A 12,496-nucleotide genomic window follows, 5' to 3' on the forward strand; every position below is an offset into this window, starting at 1 on the left:
TGCCCAGGGCCTCTGATGGTGATTGTTGAATACTGCAAGTATGGGAATTTATCAAACTACCTGAAGAGCAAGAGGAACTTTTTCTGCCCTAACAAGGTGAGGAGACAGATGCCTCTGGGAAGGTTCATCTTACCTAATGTAAGTGTCGGCAATGTAGATGTCAGCTTCTGAGCTAGTCTCCTTAGACTCTCTTCTACCAAAGGAGAGAAACACCTTTTGGGTGCAGTTCACCTGAGCTATCTTAATATTTGGAGTGGAGTGTATTGTGTCAAGAAAGGACGCATTTCTATCCCCTGACTGTGCAAGGAGACTGCTGTGAGTAATTCGGCAAGAGCCATCTACAGTAAGAGGAAGTGAATCCTATCCAAAGTGTCCCCACATGCTCTCACCCCACTGCTGACAAACCCATTCCTGGTGAGCTTGGGGTCACTTCACAGGCTGCTGCCAGTGAAGCCGAAGGAAGTGGTTTTGCCCACTGATTTCAGTATCGATGGGAACACAACCAAGAGAATGCCATTTAAAGCTCATGTACAATATACCCTGATATTCAGAGATTTGCAAGTGATCTCGTTGTGTGAGAAGAGCTATAGAGAAGAAAGAACATTAGTCTTGTCCTCACATCCCACAACCTACTGCATGTTTCTTATTACAAACATGAACCCAACTATGCCAACTATATCCTGCTTGTGCACTTTCAGCAAAATCCCCCAAAGGATTAAGGGTTCTGAAGTGGGATTTCAGAGCCTGGACCCAGAACAGCAGTCCCCAAAACCCCTGCCCAGCTGTGCCAAAAGCTCAGCAGCATCTCAGGGTTTATTCTGGGAAGGCTCTGCAGGAAAGCACACTTGGGAGGATACCCCCCTCCAAAGGGCTTTGGCTGAATCTCTGTTCTCAAGGCTGTCCGTGTTGGACTCTGCATGAGACACAGCAGTTGCCTCCTCAAAAATGCTGTTGTTGGCGAAGGACGCTCAGCAGGGCATGGCCATGTGGGATTTACCCTGGGAGAAGCCTGCCCAGACTTGGCGCTCCAGCATCCTTGGGAAGGTAACCCATCAGGAGGGAAGGAGGGAAGGAGCCTGGCTCTGCTCCAGTGTGCACAAGGGAGAGAGACAATCACAGGACAAGAGGAAAGGGAAGAGGGAGCAAGAGCATGGCCAGGCAGCTAGGCTGCCCTCTGGGTTGCAGAGGGAAAGTATTTTCCAAACAGTGTTGCATGTGTCCCATTAAACTGTAATTGGCCATAACATGAAAGCATTGGATAAAGGCACTGGGGAAGAGAAGCAGTTGCTTCCAACATCAGCTGTATTTCAAGCACCAAATGCCCTTGCTCCTCGTTGGAATGGCTTACAGGCCTACACCAAGCACTTTTCAGGGAAACAGAGGCAAGTGCCTTAACCAGTGTGGGACAAAAATCTGACACTCCTTGAGAGGTCTGGGACACCTGCACTGTGGGCACATCCTTCTGAACTCATCCTTTTTAGGCCCTTTCAGATGTCTCATTTCTGGCTGAGATGACCCACAGCCCAGCAGACGTGTCCACCAATGGACCCTGCAAACCGTCACCACCCAGGCTGCCCCAAATTCATGTCATGGTGCTCCCAAGCCACCATGTTTCAGTCCTGTGGGGATGGGAACCAACCTCCCCCGTGGTACTGGACACCCACACCCATGGGAGACGCGACTGCACGTGCCATGGACCAGCCTTTCCCTCCGGCAGAAAGGCGGCAGAAGTCTGAGCCAGTTCCTCTCCCACCCCCTCCGTCACTCTGATGTAGCACCCCTCCTCTGTTTGTTTGAAGGACTCCTCTCTGCAAGGAGACCCAATGAGAGAGAAAAAGGACATTGAGCCGGTGGAAGGCAAAAAACAAAGGCTGGCCAGTGTCACCAGCAGCGAAAGCTTCGCGAGCTCAGGGTTCCAGGAAGATAAAAGTCTGAGTGATGCGGAGGAGGACAAGGAGGGTAGGTATTAATTCCTTCCTGTCCCTACACGGTCTGTGATATTTTTACAACATACTGTGCATCCCTGAATTTTTTTCCTCATTTATCACCCTAATAAACATCCGTGGGAGACGCTCACAGGGTCATGTCCAGAGGGCAGAAGATTTAAAAAAAGATTACTTCCAGGGTTACTAAATCTGACAGGAAAATGTGTGATTGTTTCTTCTGACTGCTCCTTATCTTTGGGGAAAACACAGCATCGTCCAAAGCACGGGGTGTAAAGCAAGCACTGGTTTTGCTTCCAGTGACAGCAGGTTGACCTTCAAATACTACTCTGTGAACATTGAATTTATGGGAGTAATAGGGTCAGTAAAAGAGAGGGGAAATAACTGCCTTGTGAGAGACCTTTGTAACAAACCGCATTTTCCACCTTGGCAGACTCTGATGAGCTCTACAAGTTGCCCCTCACTATGGAGGACCTGATCTCTTACAGCTTTCAGGTGGCCAGAGGCATGGAGTTCCTCTCCTCCAGAAAGGTGAGGATTTTTCCCTGCAGAAGGATGGGATTCAGAGGTGAAATCACATCTACATTTTAGTGGCACCTTCCTTGGGAGAGCTCCCAAAGGAAGAGCCATTTTCCTCTTGGCTTTATAAATATAACAATGTGTTTATCTAAGTCCATAAACACAGGATCATGGCCGAAGGCAGTGGATCAAGCTCATTCATTCAGGCAACATCGTTTGGGTGTGGTGGGCTTTTATTTCTTCATTTCAATGTGTGTTAGGTAGGGAGCTCCAAATGAATCAGTGCTTTCCTTGCAAATGTCAAGGGGCTTAAAAATGTATCACTTTGTGGACTTAGGAATATTGGGGTTTTTTTACAGAACTGCCAGTTTACAGTAACTTCATGTAAACTGCAGCCAACTTCGCTACAAACATATTAGATTGATCTCTCAAATAATACTAATAACTTTTTAAAGGATATGAGAGACAGTCAGGAAATTTGTGGGCAGGATTAAGGAAATGCAGCTCGATTGTGAAACTGTTTTATTATAGTGCATTCATCGTGACCTGGCAGCCAGAAACATCCTTTTATCTGAGAACAATGTCGTGAAGATCTGTGATTTTGGCCTCGCAAGAGATATTTATAAGAATCCTGATTATGTGAGAAAAGGAGATGTAAGTCAAGATGCTGTTTGTTTATAATGTTTATATCATACCATTTCAAACTGTCCACCAAAATGTCCTGTAGACGTTCACATTTCCTGAACGTAAGAGCTTGAAAGCTGTCATGGTTTTTATGTGAAGATGAGCTATCCAGATACGTTGTAGATCTGGAAAGCATTTCTACCCTCAGGCATAATGCTTGTACATTCTCGCTGTTTCACAGCTCTGCCCCGTTAATTCTTCACATATCTTTTAGACATGTTTCTTGGCTGGCTCAGCATTACCCCTTTACTCAGTAAGCTTCCTCCAAGGAAACCAGTCCCTCCAAAAAAAGGTGCGCGTCCCCCGGTGTACCCACACCAGAGCCGTGGCTTGTGGTGCCCCAAGCTGCTGAGCTGGACTCGCTGCCTCCAGCACCTACTCGCTTGGGTGGTTTTTGTACTTCCACTGCAAACAGTAGGCAGTAAGCCCCCTGCCACCCTGGGTCAGCAACTGTGCCTGTGCCCACTGATGCCATGGGAATTTGGTCTGGGAATTGGCATCACGCAGTCTCCAGGTCTCACCCACCTGCCAGCTATTCCCTCCTCTGTAAATAGCTTTCAAGATTTACAGCGTTGCATGTCAGCCTGGAAACTAAGGGGACATAACTTGGGTACTGCTCAGGAGCCCCTAACAGGGGCTGGGCTGAGGTGGCTTCAAGGTGGCTGATACACTCCTGCAGTTCAGGCTCTGAGTATTTCCCTGAGAACACCTACAACACCATCACAGAGTGATTTACACTAGGATGTAGGGTTTTCTCCCCTGTCTCTAATATGCTGGCAAGAGCTCCCTGCTCTGGCATATGCCTACATCCCCATATAGAAAAGACCCAGTCACTCTGGTCACAGGTTTCCAATGTCTGGAGTTTTGTGCCAAACATACTTTAAAAACAGCCCTTTACTCCTACAGTTTGTTAAGAAAGTGTCTGAATGAGTGTGGGTTTATCTTGACTGCCTGTAAGGAAATCCCACAGGTTCCTACTTCAATGGTAATTATTTACATAACAATATATAGTTGATTCATCTATGATTAAATTCTTTTAGGCTTCGAAAATAATAGCCAGGTTTGTCCCTTCTACTCCAGGCTCGACTTCCGCTCAAGTGGATGGCTCCAGAATCCATATTTGATAAAATCTACAATACAAAAAGTGATGTGTGGTCCTACGGAGTCTTGCTGTGGGAGATATTTTCCTTGGGTACGTTAACGCTGCCCCCGGGGAGCTGGAATCAGAGGCAGGGACTTAAGTCTGGGGAAGAACACTCATTACTTTCAATGAGGTTTTGCCCAAAGACCTACATCAGGCAGAGATGGGGTGTGTGGGTAGAGGGACAACTGTGTGCATCATACCCCTGTGAACTGGAAATGCTGGTGCTTGTTAGAACACTGAAAGCTGGTTTTCCAGGCTGAAAACACTAATGGGTAGCACAGCTATTTGATAACTTTACCATATATTTCTTAGGGCAAAACCTAAGCTTCCTTTATTCCCTGCAGAAAGCCTCAGTAGAGACAGGGCAGCAAGGCCAGAGCAATTGCAGTGCTTTGTCTGCCTGATGGAGCAAATCAGGAAAATCGGGCAAATTTTTAAGTGTTTTTACTAAATATAAAATGTTTTTACTAAGTGTGGAAGCCTCTGGGTTAACACAGAGCTGCTGTCCGGGGCTGGCAACCACATCGCCTCCTGTGCCACTCACAGACAGCATTCAAGACACCAAGTGCCATGGGCTGGGTGCTCCTTCAAAAGCTTCTTAGTTCTCTTGTGGGAGCAAGGGAGATGGAAACACAAGGAGTGTGTCCTTGCGCATCTCAGCCTGTGTCACCCCTATTTCCAGCCTAAGACCAGGTGGTCCCCCCAGCCCAGGAGATACACAGAGCCCCCTTCACCCCGGCCGCTGGATGCAGCAGGCAAGCAAGCATCTGCACAGATGCTGCAGGATGAACTAGAGCATGCAATCTGAAATTAACACCCAGCACAGCTTCCCCCTCCACACACCCTCCCCTCCACACCCCCGCCTTCCCTTTCTTTCACGTGGAAAAGGCAGGATACAAGATGTACACTGAGTGGGAACAACAATGACCGTCAGAATAGAAGAATCTTAATTGGGTTCAACATAGAGGCTGACAAAAGAGGCGAACAGCAGAGGAAACAATACTATACAATTCTCAGGACAATCAATCATTTATTAGTTTAAATACGTGTTGTTGGTCAGCCTGCCAAGTCCTGTGATTTTATGGTCAGACTCATAATACCTGCTATGTTTTTCTTAAAGCCCCAGCTCCTTGAACCTGGTGACTGACTCTGAAAGGTCTTCTTTTCCTTTCATTTTCCCTTTTCCTGATTTTATTCGGTTTTGTCTACAGAAAAAAAAAGACCCACAGCACAATCAGGCTGCATCTTAAAAACACCCAAGCTAGAACTATAATGAACTGTGATCTGATTTAAAAAACATGATTTTATTATTTTCAAGGTGGTTTTGAGCATTTAGCGCTTGTTACTACTCTGCTTACTAGAATTTGAGGTGGTCCAAACTGGCTTTGCTTGAGGGATACTTTTCAAGTCAAATTCATGTGTACCTTATCTTTTGCATTCAGGCCAGGTAAGCACCACCAGTAGTGCTGGGTTTGATCCTGCCCTCCAAGGATGAGGGCTTGGAGCACTACCAGCAGCAGTAGTTCCCTGCTTGTGGCAGCTGCCAGGAGCCAGACTCTGAGCTCTGCAAGCAGATGCTGCATGCCACAAGTGTTTGAGGGGGATGGAACAAGTCCAGAGGAGGGCCACGAGGATGATCAGGGGCCTGGAGCACCTCCCGTATGAAGACAGGTTGAGAAAGTTGGGGCTGTTCAGCCTGGAAAAGAGAAGGCTGCGTGGGGACCTCATAGCAGCCTTCCAGTATCTGAAGGGGGCCTATAGGGATGCTGGGGAGGGACTCTTCGTCAGGGACTGTAGTGACAGGACAAGGGGTAATGGGTTAAAACTTAAACAGGGGAAGTTTAGATGATTGGATATAAGGAAGAAGTTCTTTACTGTTAGGGCGGTGAGGCACTGGAATCAGTTGCCCAGGGAGGCTGTGAATGCTCCATCCCTGGCGGTGTTCAAGGCCAGGTTGGATGAAGCCTTGGGTGGAATGGCTTAGTGTGAGGTGTCCCTGCCCATGGCAGGGAGGTTGGAACTAGATGATCTTGAGGTCCTTTCCAACCCTATATTCTATGTATTCTATGATTCTATGTGTAGGACCAGGGCTAGGTCACAGGTAACCAGCTCAAAGCATGTATGACCCTGTTCTTCCCATGGTTCCTTCAGGTGCCTCTCCTTACCCTGGAGTCCAAATAGATGAGGATTTCTGCAGCAGACTAAAAGAAGGCACAAGAATGCGAGCCCCGGAGCAAGCGAGCGAGGAGATGTAAGATGCTTTTTTCTGCTTGCCTTGTGTACCACTGCCCTCCAGGGCTGCCTTGCCCATGATGCACGAGTCTCCACAAAAAGTACCCTGTGCCGACATAAGGAAAAGCAACCTGATGTTGCCTCACATCTTGTTGCTGTCATCAGCATCTTCTTGCATCCCCCATTCCTTGGCTCCCTGGCCCTCCAGTGGGGTAGGAGAGGGTGAGGAAGGACATGGACCCATGCCCAGGGCATCAGCCAGGCCGTGCTCCAAGGGGACCTGAGTGAGCAGCCCGGAGGAGGAAGGTCGTTCCTCCCCTCCAGGTTTAATACTTACTGACGTGCGCACAGATAAGTGCTGGAGGAATGTGACATTTTATTAACGTCGTCTTGGCTTAGGAAGTGACAGCGGAGGCGTCCTCGCAAGCACTCCGGTGACGAGGGTCCACCCTTTCCCGGAGATGGCAGAGGAAGGTGACGGGGACCAGCAGCCTCCCAACCCATGTCCCCTGTGGGGTTTGTTTGAGCCCTTCCACCATGACATCGGCTGTCACTTCCTGGTGCCCTGCCTTAGGCCGACAGCATTTTAGAGGCTTGGGGGGAGTCCAAGTGAGCCCCTGAGTCTGTAGTGCCTCTACCCTGGGATTGGAATGAGCGCTCTGCCCAGGAGGCACATGCAGCACCCCAAACACACACCTCATGGTGTGAGCATGAACACATCCAGGGTATTTTATCTCTGGAGGCAAAATCAAGTACGTGTTATGTGCCTTTGGTGCCTATTCAAGTGCAACGTCATGACTCAAAATAGCAACGCTTACCAAAAAATAGCTCTGAAAGAAGGAGGATGCGAGCCAGCCATGCCTATCTGGGAATATTACCCACTGGCTAATTTTATTATCGTAGTGACAGTAGATAAGAGCTTTTTTTTTTCTCTTTCACATACTTTATTGCAGGAAGGAAAGCTTGACCAATATGAGGAAGTGACACATTCATATAAGTCATCTTAGGATGCCTTAACCTAAACACTGCCAGTTAATAGATGTTTAATACAAAGGTTTAATGCTTAATTAGGAATAAAATAGAAAGTATGACTAGTTGGCCAAATCATTCTTTTGATGTGGTTTTCCCGGTGTCTTGCGGGAAGGTTTTTGAGTGAAGTTACTCTTACTTTGAGTAGGAGGCCTCATGTTGGAGAGCCTCTTTGAAAATCAGGCAGGTGCAGGAGTTAACTCTGTCAATGTCAAGCTGCCAGAGCTGTGCTGTCTTGGGTCAAAGTGAGCTGTAACCCCGCCATGTGCTCACTTTGCTTTTGTCCTCACAGCTACCAGATCATGCTGGACTGCTGGCGAAGCAATCCCAACGACAGACCACGGTTCTCCGAGCTGGTGAAAAAGCTGGGTGACCTGCTGCAAGCAAACGTCCAGCAGGTACCGACGTCATGGCCATGTGCTGTCACCGAGGTCGGGGTGACTGGCCACATGGTCCCAGGAATAACGTGTTAATTTCTTGTTTCCATTTAGGATGGCAAAGACTATATACCCCTCAACACGATATTTACGAAGGAAAGTGGGTTTCCCCCTGCCTCTGATCCTCTGTGCAAGGAAAGTTTTCCTGTTACAAGCTCAAATTGTGGGAGCACTGAAAATGTCAGGTGAGAGAAGCAAGATGAAGCCTGGGCTGGTTTGCTGGGTATTGTAGCTTGCTGCATAGCCTGTTTTGGTCCTGGACAGGAGAAACACTCAGATACTCCATGTGGCCTGAATATCGCACCAGCCACTAAGCCACCACCTCTGGGATCCCATTACGCTGGGGCAGCACTTCGGAATGTCTCTGCCCAGGGAAACATCAGATATACCACTTAAGGGGCACACATGGGCTCAGGCACTGTGAGAGGGGCAGCTGTGTGCACCCCAGGACTGGGGAGTGAGGTTTGGGTAGGGTCTGCTTAACCAGCCCCATTTGTGTAAACTACCTCGATGACAGTTAGGAAACTGCTTAAAGAAACAGAGGAATACCCAGCGCTTCCTGCTTGTGCACTGCACGCTCTCACCAAACACTGCCCTGCTTTTCTCGTTGAACAGATACATAAACACTTTCAAAATAAAACCACCCCAGCGCATAAAGACATTTGAAGAGCTTCCCATCAAGGAAACACTTGTATTGAATGTAAGTGACTCCTGGGCCAAATGGTATGTCATTTATTTCTTTTTATTTGTGTGACAGATTGATGCAGAGAGAATAAAGATGAGGTTTACTGCTTCATCAGCTCTATTGGTTTGAGGCGTGAGATTAGCTGTGCTTGCAGCGTTGTATTATCCCACTGTCCTACTAATCGGGGTCAGCAGATCCTTGCTGACCATGCCATGGGCTGCAAACACTCCTTCCCTGGTAAGAAATGGCCAGCATCAGCAGGCCTGGAAGATGCCACTGCCAGGGTCCCACTGGTGTGGGAGGACCACTTGAAATCCCTTGGATTTGTGTTTTCATCTGAATAGTAGCACACAAATGAGAACTGGGAGTCACATTTCAGAGGTCCCAGGTAGGAACAAGTCCTGTTACCAGGTGGACAAGCTGGAGAAGCGTCTACTAAAGGGGCACACATACTGTCCCGATGGGGCTGGGCATGGTGAGAGGCTGGGGGAAGCTTTCCGTGACCCAGCTGTACACATTATGTGGTGGGAGGTGGGAAAGGCAGAGTGGTGCCTGCAAGGCACCTCAAAACCTCACCTTGTGTGTAGACACTTTTAGCACTCTGTATCTGCCTTAACAACATGTGCGTGCTGCATCCCAAAGCAAGGACAGTTTGGAAAGGCACCATAAAATACTTGGGCACTGCAGCACCTCCAGCAGCACTGGACCACTGCCTCCTAGAGCTGTTGGAGTAGAAATGACCAAACAAAGGGTGCAAATCAGACCAAAGAGGAATTGAGTCCATTCTAAATACAACTTTCTACAGCTACCACCTCATAACATTGCATTTTCTTTTCCCAAGGATTACCAAGCAGACAGTGGGATGGTGCTGGCTCCAGAAGAACTGAAACGCTTCACATGGACAGGCAGCAAGCAGAAACGGATGCTCTTTGGGTCTGTATTTTATGTTCCTTTCTTCATGTTTTAGAGGGCAATGGAGGATTCAAGGTCTTTGTGCTAAATCATGCCTAATGAAGCAGCTGAGGAGTCCCCAGTCCCTGCAAGCACTCTTGCTGAGCTGTGTCCTGCTTGGTTGAGTGTGCAGGCAATCACCTCCCACACCTAAGCCTCCATGCGTCTTCGAGGGAAACAAATAACCCCTCAAAGCACATCACCAATAGCACTCTATCGATGAGCCTGATCCTCAGCTTAATGCCAGGCTGGGCAAGTGAGTGCAGCAGACCAAGGCAGAGGTAGGTAACTCTAGGAAACAAGCCCTTGGCAATGGGGGAGGAGGAACGTGCGGCTGTGAAGGATTTGCAGTTGTTTCTGCAAGTCCTCAAGGGCACCCCAGCTGGGACAAGGCTCCCTGTGCTTGTTTTTGCCCTTCTTTTCCACGACTCAGCTAAGCACGGCCCATTTAACACCCATGGGCTCAGGATGCTGAAGTGGCAACTTTACAATAGATGGATGTGAGGGCCTCACTTCTCTTCCTGCCTTTAAGCACTTTAATATATTGGCCACCTTCCTCCACCTAATTCCTGACAGCTGCCCAAGCAGGGAACTAGGGCTGCTCTAAGAAAGGGGTTGCACTGACATGAACTCTGTAAATGGGAAGTATTTGTTTGCCCTATGCCAGCAGTGTCTCAGTTCCCAGCCACTGTGAAGCTGGCAGTGTCTGTGCCTGGTTTCAGCTCTCGCCCAGCCTGGGGACTGCCCAGACCCAACCCATCCTTCATCTTAGGCTGGCAGGAGGTCAAGGCCATCGTGCCTGTGGGGAAGGAGTCAGTGCCTCACAGCTGAGCAGGCTGGGAGGTGTAGTATTGTCTGGAGGAACAATTGGAGCTGGCTGGAACGTGCAGGCAGGGCAGCGAGGAGCTGCCGCAGGAAAAACCACAGTGACTAAGAGGGCGTTGGTTGAAGGCACGGGAATACGTGAACAGGAGCGTGCACACTCATGCAGCTAAGACGCAGAGTGCGCAGGGCAAACGTGCTGCTGGCAGGATGAGCGCTCAGTGGAGCACTGCCCATGTGCAGCAAAGCCGAGGTGATACAAGCCACTCCAAACAGAGCCGGGAAACCCTTTCTCCTGCCTTGGCCTTTCAGAAAACAGGCCCGTAAGCAGTTTCATGGTACTTTGATTCTGTGAAGCCATACGCTGCTTTGAGGAGCCGGGTATCACGGAGCTTGGGGTGTGTGTGGATATTACAGGACTTCAAAGGGTGCGATGGTTCCTAGAAGTGGTTTAAGCCATTGTTTCTATGTGTAAACATGACTTTACTGAAGGCTGTTCTCAGCTGCGGAGGCAACATGTCCCAAATGAAAAGCATGAAACGCCTTTGCATGGAGCAGAATACACAGTGTGTACCCCAAGCACCCTTCTGGAAATGCTTTAAGGAGCATTTTCAGCTGCAGAAGGAAAAGGAATGCTTGGATGGGAAAAAAAAAAATCAAACTTAACAGTGACTGCTAGAATGTAAATCCTCAGGAAACAGCAGTTGGCTGAGAACATACAAGGTCATCTGGCCTGCAAGCTGAGCAATTGGTACTGTAGTGTTATGCCATAAACATAACACAGACTCAGATCTGCAAATGCATGCAGTGACCCTTGTAGTCTGCACACATTCCTGAAAGTGGAAGCTTCTTAGCTAAGCATCCTTTATTTAGGCTGTACTTGTACTGGACACTGGACAACACAAAGCCTGGAGGGGGCTGACGTATGTAAGCTGATCTCATCAGATGCACAGTCCTGCTCCTTCCCCTGCACTTCAAGCATCCTGCTCTGCAGTCCTGCTCTCGTTTCTGGTTCAGGCCGTTGAATTATTGTCAGAGCTGCCTCAGGGTAGTTTCTGAGCACAGTAGCAGTTCACTGTCAGGGTGCCAGTGCCAGGCTGAGGGAGGGGTCAACCCCCTTCTTAGCAGCAGCTTACAGTTAGATCACCATCACTGTAACACCTAACCACTCCCAGACCACTTGCCCTCTTGCTGCCATGACAGCACTACCATCCTACATCAACACCGCAGTTTAAGACACAGATGCAGCAGCAGGTGAGTCCTGAGCAGAGACAGAGGGGCTGCAGGGCTGTGTCCTTGCCGATTCCTGCTCAGCTGCAGGCTGGGGCAGGCTGGCCTGCCTTTCCCTGGGCCACAGCTTTTCCCTGCTGCCCACGGCAGAATGATTGGGCTCAGCACGGTTGCTTCCTCAGCTCAAAGCATCTGAAATGGTATTTGAGCCAGTCAGGCAGGGTGATGCTTTTAGACCAGCACATGCTGAATGCAGGCTGGATGTGCCCATTAGCAGATTCAGACTTGGCGAGGCCATGTCTACTGCATAGGGTGGAAGGAGCCAAACCCAGCGCATCTCACCTGTCCCCAGAAGTGCACTCAGGGTTTGTCTCAGAGGAAAATAATCAACTGACTCCAGAAGAGAGCCAGTGTGCACACTGGTTCTTACTCAGCATGACTAACCAGAAAGAGCAGAGCAGGGAACCAACTTACCTGATAGCCCAGGGGTACCCCACCGACCCGTCAGCCTCCTCCTCTCTTCCTTCCACTGCTGTGGACGGAAAGGCACTGACAAGCAAAGCTCACCACCCTTAGTTTTACTTTAGGAAACTGAGCATGAGCCCAAACCCTCAGTAAGCCCCTCAGGCCCAGGTGGTGGGCAGGAGGACAACAGAAATGGTTGCTACGTGCCGTGGACTATTGCCATTGAGATGACACTGTCAACAGCATAGAGACAAGTTTTTCCTAATGTAAGGCCTCGGGTAACAAGATCCCAATAGAAAGGTTTAGGGGAGAGAAAAAAACAAACTTCTGAGCTCTTCTCCTTTGCAAGTGGAAC

General features: G+C 48.9%; 2 protein-coding genes across 2 annotated transcripts in view; one reads left to right on the plus strand and one right to left on the minus strand.

Moving 5' to 3' along the window:
- Positions 1-12,496, plus strand: part of FLT1 (fms related receptor tyrosine kinase 1) — a 112,326-nt gene that overhangs the window by 96,256 nt on the left and 3,574 nt on the right. Inside the window, exons 20-29 of the mRNA XM_065678459.1 lie at positions 8-96; positions 1,800-1,959; positions 2,377-2,474; positions 2,994-3,116; positions 4,227-4,338; positions 6,442-6,541; positions 7,844-7,949; positions 8,043-8,173; positions 8,604-8,688; positions 9,515-9,606. Coding sequence (XP_065534531.1) covers positions 8-96; positions 1,800-1,959; positions 2,377-2,474; positions 2,994-3,116; positions 4,227-4,338; positions 6,442-6,541; positions 7,844-7,949; positions 8,043-8,173; positions 8,604-8,688; positions 9,515-9,606 — 1,096 coding nt within the window. The remainder of the gene's footprint in view (positions 1-7; positions 97-1,799; positions 1,960-2,376; positions 2,475-2,993; positions 3,117-4,226; positions 4,339-6,441; positions 6,542-7,843; positions 7,950-8,042; positions 8,174-8,603; positions 8,689-9,514; positions 9,607-12,496) is intronic.
- The window catches only part of PAN3 (poly(A) specific ribonuclease subunit PAN3), a 99,326-nt gene that overhangs the window by 908 nt on the left and 85,922 nt on the right, over positions 1-12,496 (minus strand). The gene's annotated exons all lie outside the window — the stretch shown is intronic.

Source organism: Lathamus discolor, chromosome 4, assembly GCF_037157495.1.
Source record: "Lathamus discolor isolate bLatDis1 chromosome 4, bLatDis1.hap1, whole genome shotgun sequence".
In the NCBI taxonomy this organism is placed as follows: Eukaryota; Metazoa; Chordata; class Aves; order Psittaciformes; family Psittacidae; genus Lathamus; species Lathamus discolor.